The sequence below is a fragment of the Cheilinus undulatus genome, linkage group 17, assembly GCF_018320785.1.
Source record: "Cheilinus undulatus linkage group 17, ASM1832078v1, whole genome shotgun sequence".
In the NCBI taxonomy this organism is placed as follows: domain Eukaryota; kingdom Metazoa; phylum Chordata; class Actinopteri; order Labriformes; family Labridae; genus Cheilinus; species Cheilinus undulatus.
In genome coordinates this window covers 5,352,684-5,370,571 of record NC_054881.1, presented here as the reverse complement: position 1 = coordinate 5,370,571, position 17,888 = coordinate 5,352,684, and the positions used below count along the sequence as shown (strand labels likewise).

Below are 17,888 nucleotides of genomic sequence, written 5' to 3'. Positions count from 1 at the left end.
TTTTGCAGCTGAATTGGTTACAAAGCTTTATGAGGCTGCAGTGAAGAAGGTTCCTCTCAGCGAGGAGTATCACTCTCACCTCTTCATGGCGTACGCTCGCGTCGGGGAGTACAAGAAGATGCAGCAGGTGAGAAAGCACACCTCTTCTCATTTATACAAACATTCCAACTCAAATCTAATAGCTGCTACTGCTTTACTCTGTATAAATGAATAAAACATGAGACTAACGAAAAGAATGCTCTGTTTCAGGCTGGAATGGCGTTGTATAAAATCGTCCCCAAGAACCCGTATTACTTCTGGTCTGTCATGAGTCTGGTGATGCAGGTACAGGCTAGATTTTCTCACCATTCAGACTTGATATTCTGTGTATATTATTTATTATATATTATATATAGTGTATGTGTAATTATTCAGAAATTGTCTTGTGTTTTTTTTGTCCAGGCCATCTCCGCACAAGATGAAAAACTGGCTCAAACAATGTTCCTTCCTTTGGCTGAACGTATGGTGGAGAAAATGGTCAAAGAGGAGAAGATTGAAGCAGAAGCAGAGGTGAGAGAGTTGTCTCTAGTTTCTGAAGGATTTAATTTGCTTTTACATGAACTTTCAGGGATCAGAAACAGGTTTTGATCCTTTTATTTAGGAAGTTATGTGGAGCATGTGGAAGTACCTGTTGTTGGTGCTAACTTTTTTCAGACCTTAAATCCTGTATATAAGCCACACTTTAACAACTACTTCTACATCTAACTAGTGCAGATGCTAAAATCACTGGCTGCACGCAACCTGACATGATTGAGAACTCAGCCAATTTTTGTAGTGCAAGAAGCTGCTTTAATGCTCTAACTGATTTGGTTAAGCTCAGTAAGAAGAGCTGTTCTTTGGCTGCTCTTCATCTGTAACATTCTGGCTTTTTTGTGTCTTTAAAAACAACAGAAACAATCTGTTGGACCCATAAAAGCACCGACACATTTGTCCCTAAGGACAAAAATGTCCATTCCCAAAATTGGCTGTAAAAATAAAATATGTAAATATTTTTTTTCCACTTTAAACTAGTCAGTCTTTCAAAACTACTTCAGCCTGAAATATACACTTCAAATATTAGTTATATTTTTTGCGGTTTTATCCCTTTAAAGACCAGTATGTTTGATTACTCGACCTTTTTTTTAATCAAAAACGAAAACTAAAATAATTTCCATAAAATGAATTTCATGGAGTTTTGATTATTATTTTTATCAGGCCTTGAGATGGGTCAATACTTCAGCACAAACATTGATTTTGATGCATCATTATTTTTTCTACAGTGTCAAAATAATAAAAGACAAAATAACCCACCTCAAAAATGAAGTCCTAACAATAAAAATTGTCAGCTTCCCAAAAACTGCTGTAAAAGTGGTATATATCAATAATTGTTCCATTTTTTTATCTAAAAATAAAACAAAAACTATAATTTCCATGAAATACATTTTGAGAAGTTTATTATTATTATTATTATTATTATTATTATTATTGCTATTATAATTATTAATATCATTAGGCCCTAAAATTGGTCAATGATAAACAGCGACATTGATTTTAATGCATTACTTTTTATTTATTTTTTTTTTTTGAAGTGTCAAGTTTTTTTTTTTTTTACTCACACTTGTGGTCCAAACAACAAAAACCTGCCAAATTCCTAAAATAAGCTGTAAAAATACATATTAGTTTTTTCTACTTTAAACAAGTAGATCTTCTTCAACTACTTAAGCGTGTGTTTACATATGAAATCGAAATTATATTCTTCAGATTTTCAACCTTTACAGGCAGTATGTTTAAATAACTCCACTGTTTTAATAAGAACAAAATCACAAGAACTCAAATAAAGTACCCACACTTTTTTTTACACACACAACATTTTCCAACATAAAAAGTGGCACATACTTATCATTTCAGTGGCAAGGCACCTTTGCAGTAAACGGTAAAAGTGTGAAATTTTGCGGCATGCTTTGAATGGGAAAAAGTAGCGCCATCTGGTGGACATATATAAAAATATAAAATTGAAAGCTAGTAATCCAAAATGAAATCATAATGTAAAGGGATGCATTAGTTTATGTGGGATCAAAAATGACATTCTCAATGGTTTTCAATGGGACATTTTTTTGTCCTAAAGAACAAATGTGTTGGTTTTTGTGTGGCTTTGCCATTTTAGGTTAATTTAAGGAACTGAGACAACAATTAGAAGAAAAATTAAAAACTGAATAGCACAGAATGTTCCTAGGATCTCCTGAGGGTTTAAAGCATGTTTATGAAAGATGAGGCAGAAAAGCTTTCAGCTCAGTAAAAAACATGGCGTCTTTTGTGTTTGTGTGTTATTACGCCTGCAGTGAGCCTAGCTCCACTTTATAGGATCAGATATGAATACAGAATACCTAAATAGAAGTATATATAAAATTTAGATTGATAATCATCTGTTATTTTGGCACCTTTCACATTTTTTGACTGCAGAAATGCAAATAATACTGTTTCGTATAGAGCCAGGCTGAGTCAGGCCACTTGCTGGAAACACAGCATTTGCAGTTTGGACCAGGCTCTGTTCCCACTTTTTACCATCTTTTCACCCTCATTAGACCATTATCCTGCATTCAGATAAAACAGTAGTGTGCTGTCGGGTAAATAAACCTTATGAGTTCTGGTTTAATTGAAAAGACTCCTCAATTAAAGACAACACATCAGAGCAGGGCGGATCAACCTGCCGTACCGTTATCCAGCAGAGTTTCAACCCTGCATGTCAAAGGTAAAACAGATGGTACCTAAGAGTGACACAGCTGCACAGAATCTGCATGTTGTGCACTTTGCATAACACAATGGAAATCATTCGGCAGGAGAGCTGAAACCTTTTCCCTCTGGGTGACCCTCCAAAACTGTGTCTTATATGCAAATAAAACATATCCTAGATTTAGATCTAAGACAGAAACGAGCCATTCAGTTTGGAGCTGAGGAAATGATGGACATGCATGCATTGCTTCATGTGGCTAAAAATGCTATAAACTCCGTTAGACATTGACAAAGAACCTGGGAAAAAAGTATTTCAAGTCTTAAATAGCCATGAAAACTGCATTTTGACGTTATTTACAAGTTTGATATTAGTTTTATTGACAGCATGCTTCTGTTTCCTGTCAAGATTTTATTTTCACAAGCCAATAGTGCAGTCTGTCTTTAGAAACTTGCTTTAGGAATGAAAAAACTGCTAAAATTACTGTGAAAATGCAGCAAATATATGGGAAACTTAATGATTAATAGGCAAAGCTACCATATGTGTGATCAGGAGGACAAAGTTTTAGAAAGATTTGGACACAAAGAAAGGGACATGGCATAAAGCTGCAGTAAAAGTCTTAACTGTGTGAGGGAAGGTACAGAGAGCCTTCACTTAATAAACCTGTTAAAAGTGAAACATGAAGTGCCTCAGTTATTACAAAATGTGAAATCCCCCTCTGTTATCACATGTCCTCATACCTTCCTTTCAGGCAGCTGCAGCTGTCTGAATAGTACTCACTTCTTCTTCAGACTCTTCCTCTGAATCTCTGACAGCAGAAATTCTCGCCGTCTCATCCTGATGATTAGGTCTATTTAAGCAGATAATTGAGAGGATTTTAACTCTTTTCACTAATGAGGAATTTATTTCCTCTCTAAAATGCTGCAGAACTTGCTGATAAAGTGTAAAACAGGCTGTAAATGCAACTGAAGAAGCTTGTTAGCCTTTTGATTTGACATGCAGTTACAAAACTTCATAACGCAACACTCAGCTGTCTATCCAAAATGATAAATTATGCTAAAAACCTACATTTAAATTCATCAACCACAATGCAAACTCCTCCTGAACATTTTCTGATTAAACAGTAGATATTCTTTTATTTTGGCCTCCAGACAAACCGGAAACTGTTTCTGTTGCTTAACAGTTCTTTGTGTCTTCTTGTGTGTCTGCAGGTACAGCTCTATTTTATGATTCTTGAGCGTTTGGGGAAGTGTGTCGAGGCTCTCGAAGTGATCAGAGGCCCACTTGGGGGTATGTACACATGTCTGCTACTCTAACTTTAGGCCTGAAATATCACCAAACATAGGTTAGTCTCCACGCTTGTAATCTGCTACATCTCTTCCGTCTTCAAAATAGAATCTCTTTGGTTTCTGACAAAAATGTTCTATATTTTTTCAATAATTCTGAATGATCCCACAGAGAAGCTGACCAGTGAGCTGCAGAGCAGAGAAAGCAAATGTATGCTGCTCTACCAGAGACTACAACGCTGGCCCGAGTGTAACGCCTTAGCCCACAAGTTGCTGCTCAAAAAGTGCGTAGAGGATCTTTAAATCTCTAGGAGGAAGTAAAAAGATCTGCAGATAATTGGAGACTTTACAAACCTGTGTTTGTGTTTACAGTCCTGATGACTGGCAGTTCTACCCCTCCTACTTCGACTCTCTCTTCCACCTGATGGATCAGTCGTGGAGCCCGCCAGAAGAAGGAGAACAGTGGGTGTTAGGTTTTTTATTTGAAGTGGGTAGTGATGGGAGTTTGTTTTTTATTTGAAGGGTGAAAAAATACATTAAAGATTTATAGTAGAAATGGAGATCTAGTAGACCCAGTAGTAGGAATTTGTAGTTTTCAGAAGCCAAACCCTGCACACTGTTTTGCAATTTTGCAGTACTGTGTCATGGCCAATGTATTTGTGCAAGTTTTGATGGATTCGTTCCTCTCTAATGCAAAAAAAATCCATAAAAGATGTCCCTTTGTTATTGATTTGAATATTTTAAGGGCTTTTTTGCCTTTATTATGATTTCACAGAAAGTATGGGGGGAAAAAAGCAAGGGAAGACATACAGAACAAGTCCAGGAAGAGATAAAGATTTTTTAGCAAATCACAAACAGTACAGCAATTGATCTACAGCCCACTTAAAAATATCAATTCAGTACTGTTATTAGATAAAACCCAAACGATACCCAAACCCTACAACAGCTTGTATATATTTAAATCTTAATTATTTATTTATTTTTCTCTTTTTCTAGTTTTTTTTTGTATTTAATGCTTAATTCCTGTACACTGAGGTCAAAGCTACCTGGAGTAAAATCCCTTGTGAATAAGCATACTTGGCCAATAAAGCTGATTCTAAATCTTCTCGGTTTACACTGTGAGTGATCACAGAATGCTTTGCATATAGCTTGCAGAATTTAAATTCAAGCACACTTTGATCCAAGGTTGATCTGTTGTGCCATCCTACTTGTCATTCCTAGTGCTCGCATTACTTTTTCTGACCCTATCATCTTCCTATTACCATAATAAAGACATAAAAAGATCCAAATGTAGCTTAAGAGAAGAAGAAAGACCAGAGGGTTGCACTGCTAGCATATGTAAAAAAAGAGAAATATGTTTAAGCGAAAACCTGAATTTTGCTGGTCATAAACAAATGTGTCATTGTAAGAGTACCGTGATTAATCCTGCTGTCTTTAGAGTTTGCACTTTCAAACATGCAGTTAAAACTCTTTTTAGCAAGTTGCATTTACAGTTTTTACTTAAAAATGGGGATTTATTAAAAAAAAATACATATTCAAGAGTAGGTAGAGATTTTTCCTTACAAGTTATTTAGTCTGGCTTGATTATCTGTGGCTGGCAGCTATACTTAGAGGAGGACTGATATAGGTCGTTTAGGGCTAATACTGGTTATTAGCAACCAAATTTGGAACCAGTATTCATTTGTTATGACATGCAAAATGTACCAAATGCGACAAAAGTCAAATTGCATGATAAAAAATTAATAAATGAACAACATGGTAGCAACAGGAAAACAGTAAGTGATTCCTTATGCTGACTGTGCTAGTGGCGCCCAGGCTTAAGAGTTGATTGGCTGGTGCTCATGACATCTAACCATTCAGATTGTATGCAGAACATTTGGTGAGACTGTAGAGCGAAAATAAAGCCATCTTTGTCTCTCTGTGTCCATATTTACTTAATACTAGCTTTTACGTGGCCTCTTATCAAGCTTAAAATCATCTAGGGTGTAGTCAGGCTGCTGTTCAGCCAACAAGATGCTCTGCTGCAGCCTTGATTCTCTCAAACTGCTGTTCGCTGCAGTTTGCATGCAATGACACCAAAATGTCTACCACTTACATATTGATCCAGCTCTAATGTGTGCGTACAGCCGCTGCAGTGTCTGTATTTTGCCACACATTTTAACAGCAGACGCAAAAAGTCAGCGAACCAAACATTAAGCTTGTGTGGGCTTTAGCATTGTCAAAGAGTTTGTTTAATCCTTTATTTTGTGCACACAGCGTCTTGTCTGCCTTGATATAACAGGGTGTCTTATTAATATAGAGCTCATCCTTCACCCTGACAGCGCAGGTATAAATCACGTCACACCTGCTGAGTCGCCCTTGAAACTTGAATATCTGACGTCTGTTCTTTGTGTTTAAACAAACTTTAAAGGGCAGAGAGAAGATATATCCCTTGTAGTTCATCCATCATTGATCCATCTTTGTCTCTCTCTGTCTGCAGCTGCTCGGAGGGCTCAGTTCATCACACTGTGGCTGAAGTTGTGAGGTTTGTGGAGGAGAGAATTAAAGGAGAGGAGGGCAAAGAGTCTCGCTCACTCAGAGGACCATTTTTAGCTCAACTTGAATTAATGCACAGACTGAGAGAACGAGGATGTCCGGAAGAAAACCTGCTTGGTAAAAAAAAAAGTACAAAAACACCTGCTTTTTAACTTTCCTTTTTACTCTATTTAGCTGTTTTACCTTTTGTCCTTAATGTGGCTTTAAACAGGTGAGCCTTTAGACCTGATGGTGCAGTTCTTTGGGAAGTTTGGAGACAAACCATGCTGCATAACCGACCTCAAAATATACCTGCACCTTCTCTCTCCTGATCAACATGTTCAGGTGAGTTTAAGTAAGCTTTAATGTTTATCTGACAAAAGGGAAGATTTAGCTGTTTTAACACTTTATTCTTTTTAGTTCATAAACCGTCTGAGTGAGGCGGTTCCTCTAGGCGAGCAGGGGGACGACGGCTTCGCGTTTCCAGACGACACCAAAGCGCTCCAGAGACATCTGTGTGTTTGCCAGCTGAGCCGAGCGCTCGGCCTCCATCACACCCTCGACGTGGACGGCAAGCTGCGGCTCATCACAGAGCTCAAGGCTCGCTATCGTCATGGACTCAAGTTTGGTGAGAAGCCTTTCATAACTTCCTAGAATATTTTGTGTTAACATTTGTTCAGGATAATCAGATTAGACAGAACGCCAAGCGCAGAGGCGTAAAATTATGGTGTCAGCTCCTGCAAGCGGAACATACTTCTAAATTTATTTATAGCCGACTGACAAGACAATGTGACTAAACTGTGACCAGGAAAATATGATGATGATTTTGAAAAACTCTGCAGATCCGTTTTCTTTAATTCCTTTCAGAGGAAAGTTTTATCAAACCTGTCTCTAGTTTAAATTTCAATTTTTATTTTTTTCAGACAGATAAATCAACATAAAAGACAGCACAATTGAAAGGCGTAGGAATGACGGAAGATCTTGAAGGCAAACAAAGTAGTAATGAATGAATACCTGCCAACATTTAGGTTTCAAAATATGGGAGTCTGGGGGTCAAAGGGGAGCCAGGGGATGTTTCTTGATGCCACAATGTTCCAGCGAATATGTTGAGTCACACAGGTGTAGCTTTAGCTTCATATATTACAGTGGTGTCGAACTCAATAACAGCAGGGGCCTGGTTCTGAATTAAGGTCTAACCTCAGAGCCTAATGGGGTCAACGTTTAACCATAAACTGTCAGCATCATTTTTTAACTGTAATAAATTATGAGGGAAAAACTCAGCACTGATGATAAATAAATTAGAGATTAAAAAAAGTCAAAATAATAAATCTAAAGGCTCAAAATCTGAGATTAAAAGTCAAACTTCTTAGTTCAAAAGGTCTAAGCACAAAATTAAAAGTCAAAATAATGTTTTTAAAAGGCAAATATATGAAATAGCAACTTCAATCATGTTTTAAAGAAAAAATATGAGATAAAAGATCATTTATTTTAAATCTAAATTCCCACAGGTAAGAGGTCTGCAGATTTCCTCCAGGTCAAAAATGTAAATTTAACCTTCATTTTACTTAAATATCCTTGTTAAGTCATAAAAAATGAAGGGGAAACTGTTTCAATACCTGACTCATTTTTGATGTAAGACTTGCATGGGATGGTCCAAAACCATAATCCTAGGTCCAAAATTGTCAGTCAAAAATGTCAAAGTATGGATTAAAAGACGTGGTTAGGAGTTGAAAAGGTCAAAACATTAGATAAAATTCAAAATAATGAGTCAGAAAGGTCAAAATATGACATGCAATTAAAAGTTAATAACTTCAACCAGCAAAACATTTGATAAAAAAGTCCATATCATCATTGTAAGATGCAAAATTGTAAATATAGTAAGAAAACCCAAATTAATTTATTTTCTACATTCCTGTCTTTACTTTTTATCTTTTCTTTTTTTATCACTATAAGTATATTTAGGTTAAATAAAGAGTTAAATTTACATTGTTATGTTAGAGGAAATCTGCAGACCCGTTTTCTTTAATTCCTTTCAGAGGAAAGTTTTATCAAACCTGTCTCTAGTTTAAATTTCAATTTTTATTTTTTTCAGACAGATAAATCAACATAAAAGACAGCACAATTGAAAGGCGTAGGAAATCTGCAGACCCCATACAGGAGTGGCGGGCGGGGCTGGGTTTAACCACCACAAGGCCTTGAGTTTGACACCCCTAGATTATATATGTATATTATGTATATTTTATATACATTTCACATATATTTCTTTAGTAGGGGTCTGGGCATCCTCTCCAAGAAAGTTTTGAAATTTAACTATTTATTTCCTGTGTTGAGCTGCATTTTTCTGGACCTATTCATCATGAAATCGTTTCCTTTTGTGTAGAAAAAGAAGAAAAAACAACTCTGTTTCTTTGTTTGCTTTTCCCCAGCCCACATGCATTTTTAACTCTAGTGTTGTCAGTCACAGTCTAATAATGCCTATGCAAAATCATTCTCATTACCGGGATTTTAATATGATAGGGGGTTAACTTGAAAATATGTTTTTGCCCCCTACCAGTTCTTTCATTATGACACTGTAGTCCTTGTTCTTCCCTCTTTTTTTGTAAAACTGTTCATATATAAGGTGAAAATCCATCCATACATTTTCTACACTGCTTATCCCGTTAAAGGGTTGGAGCCTATCCCAGCTGCCAATTTGGCGAGAGGCGGGGTACACCCTGGACTGGTCACCACTCAATCGCACACAGCCAGGCACACTCACACCTACGGCCAGTTTAGTGTCACCGGTTCACTTAACGAGCACAGCAAGCCAGAGCACCCAGAGATAGACCACACATGCACAGGGACGACATGCAAACTCCACATAGAAGTGCCCTGACCGGGCAGCGAACCAGGAGACTTATTGCTGTGAGGGAACAGCACTAACCCCTGTGCTGCTGTGCAGCCCTGAAAATGGTTTAAATAATTCCACTACCTAAAAGAAATCCTGACAGTGTGAATACAACCGTCACTTTCTTTGGTATGTGGTTGTTTTTAATCACACACTAACACGCTGTTACCAAGAAGGGAGAGCGCCTAATATCAGAGGTTAAAATAAACTAATTGCATTTACTCACATTATTGTAATTAAGTAGTGTTTAGTGGCTTGCCCTCGTCAGCTACTTGCAGGTAATTGTGCTGCCATATTTACACTGCTCTTACCTGGCTATGCCTTGCTGCTTTCTCTGGAAACTACTGTTTACAACCATCCTCCACCCCAGCTCCTTGTTCCCAGAACAGCCACATATGAACAACAGCAACAGGTGCGAATTTACAACTGCTAATAAAGACAAACTATTTATGACCGCAAATCACACGTTTCTTGACAAAGTGGTCCTATCTGAACTTAAGATATTGAATAGTTGCAGTAATTATGCATGCTTGTAAAAAAGGACTTCCACACAATTTGAGAACCACTGGTTTAGTGAGTACATTTTGAACTCAGTACAGTACTTTGGCACCCTCAGACCAGTCTATGCTTCAGACAAATGTACAAAAGGTATGATTCTGTGCTTATTGATTAGTCTGATTATTGCACAGCCATGAAAAAAAACACAGGAGTTTCCAGGGAGAAATGACAAAATAGGAGGTGGGCAGGAGATTGCTCAAAAAATATGTGAGAAACCCAGAAAAAACAGGAGTGTTGGCAGGTATGCAAATGGCATAAGTAGTAAAATCTTCACATATAAGAAGAGAACATCATACCAGAGAAAATGAAACAAAGAAAAAAGGATGAAAATGGATAAATAAGAGATACAAAAACAAGTGCATGAAGAGGGGAAAGGATGGCACACAGAAATTATCCAGTAAAAACAGCGCCAATAAGGAGAATCATGAGACGTAAGAGCTGATGTAAGAGTTTTTTAAGGCCAAACACTGAGGAAAGTGCAAAGCCAAAAATCAGATTTTAATGACAAAATTTTCCATAATAAAAAGTTTGTGTACTTTATTTTCACCCATTGGCAGATTAGTTTTACAGCCTGTGAGATTAGGATTATTATGATTCACAATAAGAAAACAGATAGGTTTTAAATAGATCATTAAAGAAGAAAGATGCCCTTTTAAAACTCTGCCTGGTGGTGTTGTGTTAGCACGCAGTCACGTCATGTACTCTCATAAAACTGTTGAGCGTCATCATGACAGCAAATCAGGTGTTTTGGAAGTTGGGGGTTGTATTTCAATTAAAGACAGAAATGGCTTTGTTGAAAGGCAGGGCCTTGTATAATTTCAAAAACTTAGTTCATCACTCTGTTCTCCTTTACATAATTTTAAAACGGTTTTACCCAGTCTGACCTGTTGATCCGTGTGTCTAACAGGGAAGACGGCCCTGAAGACAGAGCTGCAGTTCTCCGACATGTACTGTCTCATGGCAGCTCACGTTTATATCGACTTATGGAAGGAGACCGGTGAGTATTTCTGCCTCTTGTTGCAGATTTGTCTGTTTTTCCTGTGCCGTCTCTAAAATGTGTGGCCCTGTTGTAGGGGATGAGAACATGGTGTGGCAGTGTCTGGGCGTCCTGCAGGAGGGTCTCTCTCACAGCCCGTCTAACGCTCAGTTCAAGCTGCTGCTGCTGCTCCTTTACTGTCACCTGGGAGCCTTCGAGCCCGTCGTCGACCTTTACTCCAGCCTGGACGCCAAGCATGTACAGCACGACACCATAGGGTCAGTACAGAAAGACAATTACTTCCCTGTTTATATTTAGCACCTCGTGTTCCAAACAAGGACAAAAACCCCTCTGAGTCCAGGTATCAGAGTTATAGAAGATATTTTCAGCACCATTTGACCTTTTTATGACACTGTTTACTAAGCTAACATAAACTATGATGAAATTATGTAGTTGTCTTGCCCTAAACAATCAAGACAACTAGATCAGAATCAAAAGTATTTCATTTATGCCGGGGGGAAATTGGAGCTATCCAACTCTGTGACACCACAACGCTGCAGGGAAAATAGGAGTTTTAAAGAAGTATGAGTACAAAAGAAATTCAGATAAGGGAAAGAGTTGTTACGATACCAGAATTTAGAATTTCATCACCATACTAGCTAAAATAAAAATAGATTTATATCTTATTCAATATTCAACGACAAGAATGATCACCAGGACACCCAAAACTCATTTTTATAGTTATAGTTTTTTTTTTTCTTGTTTATATCCAATCTGCACATCAGAAAGGTTTACTAAACAGTAAACCAAATGTGACATACTTTTTATAGTTGCTAGAGCGCTGTAGAGGATGCTTTTCTTAATTGCAATCCCATTGGATTTATGACCATTACTGCCCACTCTTGCAGTGTGTGCTGTCCAATGCTGCTCAGATCACACACGGATTTTGTCAATTCATGTTAAAAATTCAGAATAGAACTGGGCAATTAATCAAAACTGATATTTAGAGCCTCTAACTGACAAAAACCTGCTGTTTCTAAGTTTTTTCCCTTGTAATTCTCTCTCTACGAATGCACCACCCCCTTAAAAACAAATTACTGGCTGTGTAGTCATGTGATAGGCAGCCAGGTGTTGCAAGGCATGTACCCTGCTGGAAGCCCAAGAGAAGAAGAATTACTGGTCATGTGACACCATCCCATCCATTCCTCTAGAATTCAAACACAGAGCAGACTGTGCAACATGAGCAGCAAAGTTATTTTCTGCTTTTATACAACAAAATAAAAATCATTTTTCAGCAAGAAATACAAGTTGTTTTTTTTCTACTTAGAAAATTTGACTTTTTCCAAAAACATTTTCATTTTAGCTGATGTGTGTTTTGATTTCAAGAAATAGTCATAAGTTTTTAATCTGTGTATATTCCTTTCAGTCATTGGTTTTGAAATTATACAAATATTCACAGAACAAACAGAGCTGGAGGCTGTGGGTGGAATAATCCTTTATTGACTGTAATCGAGGTAAAAAGTCTAATTAATCGTAATTTTGATTTCTGCCTAATTGTCCAGCCCTACTTCAGAATAACAGAGAGTGCGTTGAATTAAAGGAATGGTAATATTAATGTGTTCAATTGCGCATCACCTTGACGAAGTTTCATCCCTGAATGAAGGAAAAGTCTAAACCACAACACTCACATCCTCGTCATACAAAATTATATCACGCATGGATTAAAAAAAAAAGCGGCTGAGAGCCTCAGACTGCTTTGATACCTGCTTATGGCTTAGGCATAGCAATGGCAAAGTATTCATCATTCATCATCATTTATTTCAAAGTCATACCGAGGTAAAATTGTTTCCTGATCTCTGAAAAGTTTGTGCGTCATAAAAACTGGAGCACCATCAGCTCTCATAGACAGCAGACTTATCCTTACTCTGTTAACACAGTGCTGTTACCAACCTCGTCATTACATGTTTAATGCAATAAGGGCAATTTGCATAGAAAAGGGTGTTTTTTCCCGCTAAATGACAGCATAATGACTCAGCGTCTCTGCGGCCAGTGCATATGTGCAGTGAAAGGCCAACAGCACAATAAGGGGAGCATTAAAGCTGTGTGTTTTGACTTATTTAAAATGTTTAAGTACAGGCACTTTATTGTGCATCACACCGTTTGGTTGCACATTGAAAGAAATAGATTCAAACTTGTGTTTGCAGCACCACCAACTACAAATAACAGCAAATCATTTTTTTTCCAACACCAACGTGTGTAACATGTCCTGTATTATTCTGTTTAATCTGAGCATGAGGAAGAGCTTTAAAGAGATCTTACTTTAATCAGGGATCATGGAGCAGGTGTATCGTCATATCCAGGTGTGCCAGTTTTGTTTCCCTATGGCCGTGTTTCAACAAAGTCCAGTTGGCCTCCAGCTCTGTGAGCATATTATACATGGGGAAGTGACATAATGAGGGCCGGGGATGGGAATGGGGACGGGGCAAACCGAAGCGAAAGGCACAACAATTTTGGATTTTATTGAGAATCTGAACACAATTATGATTTTGTTATGGCTTCAGTATGAAAAAAAGTACACGCAAGAAGTCTTCTGAGGAGGATTAAGGACAATTGGAGCAAGGGTGTGGTGTGCAAATCAAGATGGACAGACACGCCCCCAATTATAGTCCATGAATATCAGGAAAATATGTTGCAAAAGTGAAAACAAAACTAACAGTAAAACATGCAAAAGTGTTTTACCTCCAGTGATAAAATAAGGTGTTTAAATATTTTTTTAAATCCATTTCCAGGTTCCTGTTAACACGTTACGCTGAGTCTTTGGGTCAGTTTGCTGCAGCCTCCCAGTCCTGTAATTTCTCCCTCAGGTTTTTCCACTCCAACCAGAAAGATGTGAGTGTTTCCTCTTTTCAGTTTTACATTATAAACCTTTTTAGAGCTAGTTGAACATTTTCACATGCTGTTCTCTGTCCCTCTCACAGACCTCAGAGTACATCATCCAGGCGTACAAGTATGGAGCGTTTGAGAAAATCCCAGAGTTCATTGCTCTCAGGAACAGGTTGAACCAGTCGCTGCACTTTGCTCAGGTCCGCACTGAGAGGATGCTGCTGGATCTGTTCCTCGAAGCCGATATGTGAGAATAAACTTGGAAACATGCTCATGATGATGGGAAATTCATGTGTGGAACTGAATCTTGATGTAGATGTGGACTTTTCTGTGGGTCTTGCAGTGTTTTGAGCCTGGAGGAGAGCGTGAAGGCGATGTCTCTGTCAGCAGAGGAGGACGACATCCCCTGGGACAACATGAGGGACAACAGAGACCTGACTGTTTTTACCTGCTGGGACCCTAAAGACAGGTTTATATTGCTGAAATTATATTTTTGCACAATTTAAGGCACATTTAGTCATCAACATGTGATTAAAACGATAAAATATGTTATTTTTAAGAGGCTAAAAAAAAAGATATAAAGTCATATTTTCAACACAAAGCTGTCCTGATTGAGAGAGAGGGAAGGTTACATCTGGCATCAGAACTTCAACCAGTAGATCATTTTATCATAACCCCAAACCCAAATAAGTTGGGACACTATGCAAAATTTGAATAAAAACAGAATGCATTGATTTGCAAATCTCATAAACCCATATTTTATTCAAAAACAATTTTCTTGTGCTTCTTGTGTCTTTTCCCTCATAGGCAGTTAACCGAGGAGCACAGACGTCAGTCTCTGGAAGAGGAGTCGGTCTGGTTGAGGATACGCTCTCTCACACTTCGCCTCCTCGCCTCTTTGGCCTCTCTCAGTCACACACCGTCACAACAAAACTCTGAGATTTCAAACGAGAACGGAGTCGGAGACAAGACGTCGATCCTCAGCAGCCTGCTCACTCAGCTCAACCAGACGCTGCAGACGGCTGCTCAGCTAGCGGAAAAACACATACAGGTGTGTGCTTATTTTAGAAATGCAGTAAAGGTGTTTAAGCAGTGATAAAAAAGAGCAAAAAAGGAAACTGAAAAACAGAAACGCTCCATAGATTTGTCTAATTCTGCAACAAGGGCAATAAAGGTTGAATGTTTTGTAAAACTTTTTGGCTGAGGAAAAAAAAAAAACTTAAGGAGGTTCGTTGCCATAGAGTAAAACTTTAGAATAAGCGATATATGGAGGAATTAGGAATGGTAATATAAGAAAAGTCCTCTTACAAAGGCGCACTTGCATTGGTCTGCTTGCCTGTGCGTAAGAACTGGAGGAATATTGACATGAATGGTGACTTTTTTTAATCACGGCTGCAGCTGCAGTTGGTCAGCCACCATCCAAACATGTTTTATTCATTAATCTTTATAATTATATTTATAATTTATAATATTTATTTATAATTAATCTTTAACACCGTTCACAGGATAATCTAACAGCACTAATCTGTATTATACACAAGCAAAAAGACGCTTCAGATGGCAGATCATAATTATCAAATTGTACAGAAACATTCAGATTTTTGGATAAAAATCAATAGAAATGCTAGAAGAGAAATGCTTGTTGCAAAAAAATGACACCCCTTATCTAATTGTACAAATGATTTATCTCTATTTCCTCTATAACAGTGATACTCCACATGTGGCTCTTGAGCCACATGTGACTCATTTGTGATGAATTGTGGGTACTTTGTCTTAATTTGAACTAAAATTCCCTTAAAAAAGAGAACTTTGACTTCAGAAATTATCTATTGCAGGTCATTTTTTTTCTCTACACTGACACAGTACACTTTAATTGTTAATATTAGTTGTCAACATTTGTTTTTGGCAGTATATTTCCATTTCCCTTATTTGCAGTCTTTGCCTTTTTTCCTTTTTTGCCACTTTAAATCCATTTTGCTGCTTTAAGCCCATTTTTGCCATTATTTAGCCACTTTTGTCACATTTTTGCCCTTTTTTACCACTTTTTGCCCATGTAAGCTGCTTTTCACCATGTAATTTCACCTTTTTGCCTCAAATTTTGCCAATTTTTTCCCACCCCTCTCAATTTTTTTGCTGCTTTTTGCCCATTTTAGTCACTTTTCACCCATTTTTTTTTTACCACAATTGTGCCACCTACTGACCATTTTTGCCACCTGTAACTAATATTATTATTTTGGCCATATTTTGCTCTTTTTTGCCATCTTAAGCCTACTTTGCCCCTTTTTATTTGTTTTCTGACACATGTTTTGCCACTTTAATCCATTTTTGCCACTTTTCTCCACTTAGATTGTGGCTCTTGCAAAGGTATTTTTCAATGATTTGGCTCTTTGGTTGCGAAGGGTTGAGTAACACTGCTCTGTATAATGACACTGATTTATAGATTGTTGCGGGAAAAACAAAGACCTTGTGTTTCCTTGCCTGTTTTAAATATATGTTGTGCTGCAGTATCCATTCCTGGGACCCCCCTCAGCCCGCCTGGCCACAGCTCTGTCCAGCGGGAGCTGTCAGTGTCAGGCTGCAGCTTTCCAGCTGTCTGTGCACCTGCAGGAGCTCGACACAGCCGGGCTCGGTGAGGACACTGCAGTGACCTTAAGCAGAGAAAACATTCACCACCTTTTTGCTTTTATTCTATCAAAACTTTCCTTTTTTATCCCCTCAGACGAGTCGTCAGAGCTTCAAAACCAGATCTGTAACGGTTTCAAATCATTAGTAGTTCAGCTTCAAGGTGAGTTGTTGGCTTCCTTTCTGCATCTTAAAGGATTTTTCCTGCTAAGCTTCATGTTTCCGTCTTTTTGTCTCTGCAGAAATTCTGAATAAATGCAAAGGGGATTTATTGGAAATGAACGAGAGCAAATTAAAAACACAGCCCTCCTTATTAGAAAACCTAATCTTCTTTGTCGAGGTGAGACATCGCTGCTTCAGCAATCAGAGAAATATTTTACACCGAGGCTGTGATGCGTTAAAGTTTTATCATTAAAATGTCTTTCAGACGATGTGCATAGCCTTGTGGATGGCGAGTAACTGTGCAAAGATCCTCCGACCGCTGAAGACGAGTCTACAGAAGAAGAAAAAGAAGAAAAAGGATGCAAACACAGCCATGGTACAGCTGTAATTCTTCTGTCGTACACAGGGGGTTCTTAATTTGTCCTCAGAGTTTTAATGGTAACTCCGCACTGGTTTGTGTCTCGTGCAGCCGGCCGTGGTGTGCGGGTTCCAGGAGCTGACGGGGAGCTTGCAGGACCTGCTCACTCAGAGTCTGGAGCATATAAAGGGGCAGGAGACGAGCATAACGGCCCTTAAACTGGCCAGTTTAAGCTTGGAAGGATTCCCACAGGTTGGTATAGACACAATAAATCCTTTCTTCCGTTTTTGTCCTGATTTACATTTAAATAAATTAAACATAAATTCAGTTCATCTTTGATTGCATTGCATATGAGGGCCTAACAATGTATTGTTTACCATTGCAACTGCATGTCCTCCAGTGTGCAGGACAAAAATGTCACAGTCACATGACTCAAAGACAGTCGTACCACTACTTCTTTTGTTTGATGAAAACCAAAACTGCTAGTATTCCTGTTTTCTCACCCATTGATGGCGGAGGTTGCTATATAGAGTAGCCATCATTATAACTAGTACTATTCATACACAACTGATGCAGAGGGAGCAATTTGGGGTTGTCCTGCCCAAGGACACAACAACACGTAGCTGCATGCGTGAGGGTTTGAACCCCTACCTTCTGGTTTAGAGGTGACTGTCTCCTAAGATTGTGCCACAGCCAAACTCCAGGTAACACTGCTGCATCACAGATACATCAGCAAGATGCCTGAGGCAGACACTCCGTCCAAGATGTAAAATGAGTATTTTCTTGCTTAATGCTGTGGCCACATAAATAGACTATTAACAAAGCAGATGTTAGAAATAGTTGATAATTTATGCTACAAGTAAGGTTAAAAAATAAAAATATAAGGACTGAAAGAT

General features: G+C 38.1%; 1 protein-coding gene across 1 annotated transcript in view; it reads left to right on the top strand.

The window, feature by feature from the left end:
- naa25 (N-alpha-acetyltransferase 25, NatB auxiliary subunit) overlaps positions 1-17,888 on the top strand; it is a 35,262-nt gene that overhangs the window by 12,045 nt on the left and 5,329 nt on the right. The window contains exons 4-23 of the mRNA XM_041810411.1: positions 9-127; positions 250-324; positions 442-549; positions 3,958-4,036; positions 4,205-4,316; positions 4,405-4,494; positions 6,512-6,684; positions 6,779-6,891; positions 6,967-7,174; positions 10,899-10,988; positions 11,065-11,245; positions 13,757-13,856; positions 13,946-14,097; positions 14,194-14,319; positions 14,658-14,901; positions 16,356-16,479; positions 16,570-16,635; positions 16,715-16,812; positions 16,900-17,010; positions 17,104-17,244. Coding sequence (XP_041666345.1) covers positions 9-127; positions 250-324; positions 442-549; positions 3,958-4,036; positions 4,205-4,316; positions 4,405-4,494; positions 6,512-6,684; positions 6,779-6,891; positions 6,967-7,174; positions 10,899-10,988; positions 11,065-11,245; positions 13,757-13,856; positions 13,946-14,097; positions 14,194-14,319; positions 14,658-14,901; positions 16,356-16,479; positions 16,570-16,635; positions 16,715-16,812; positions 16,900-17,010; positions 17,104-17,244 — 2,510 coding nt within the window. The remainder of the gene's footprint in view (positions 1-8; positions 128-249; positions 325-441; positions 550-3,957; positions 4,037-4,204; positions 4,317-4,404; positions 4,495-6,511; positions 6,685-6,778; positions 6,892-6,966; positions 7,175-10,898; positions 10,989-11,064; positions 11,246-13,756; positions 13,857-13,945; positions 14,098-14,193; positions 14,320-14,657; positions 14,902-16,355; positions 16,480-16,569; positions 16,636-16,714; positions 16,813-16,899; positions 17,011-17,103; positions 17,245-17,888) is intronic.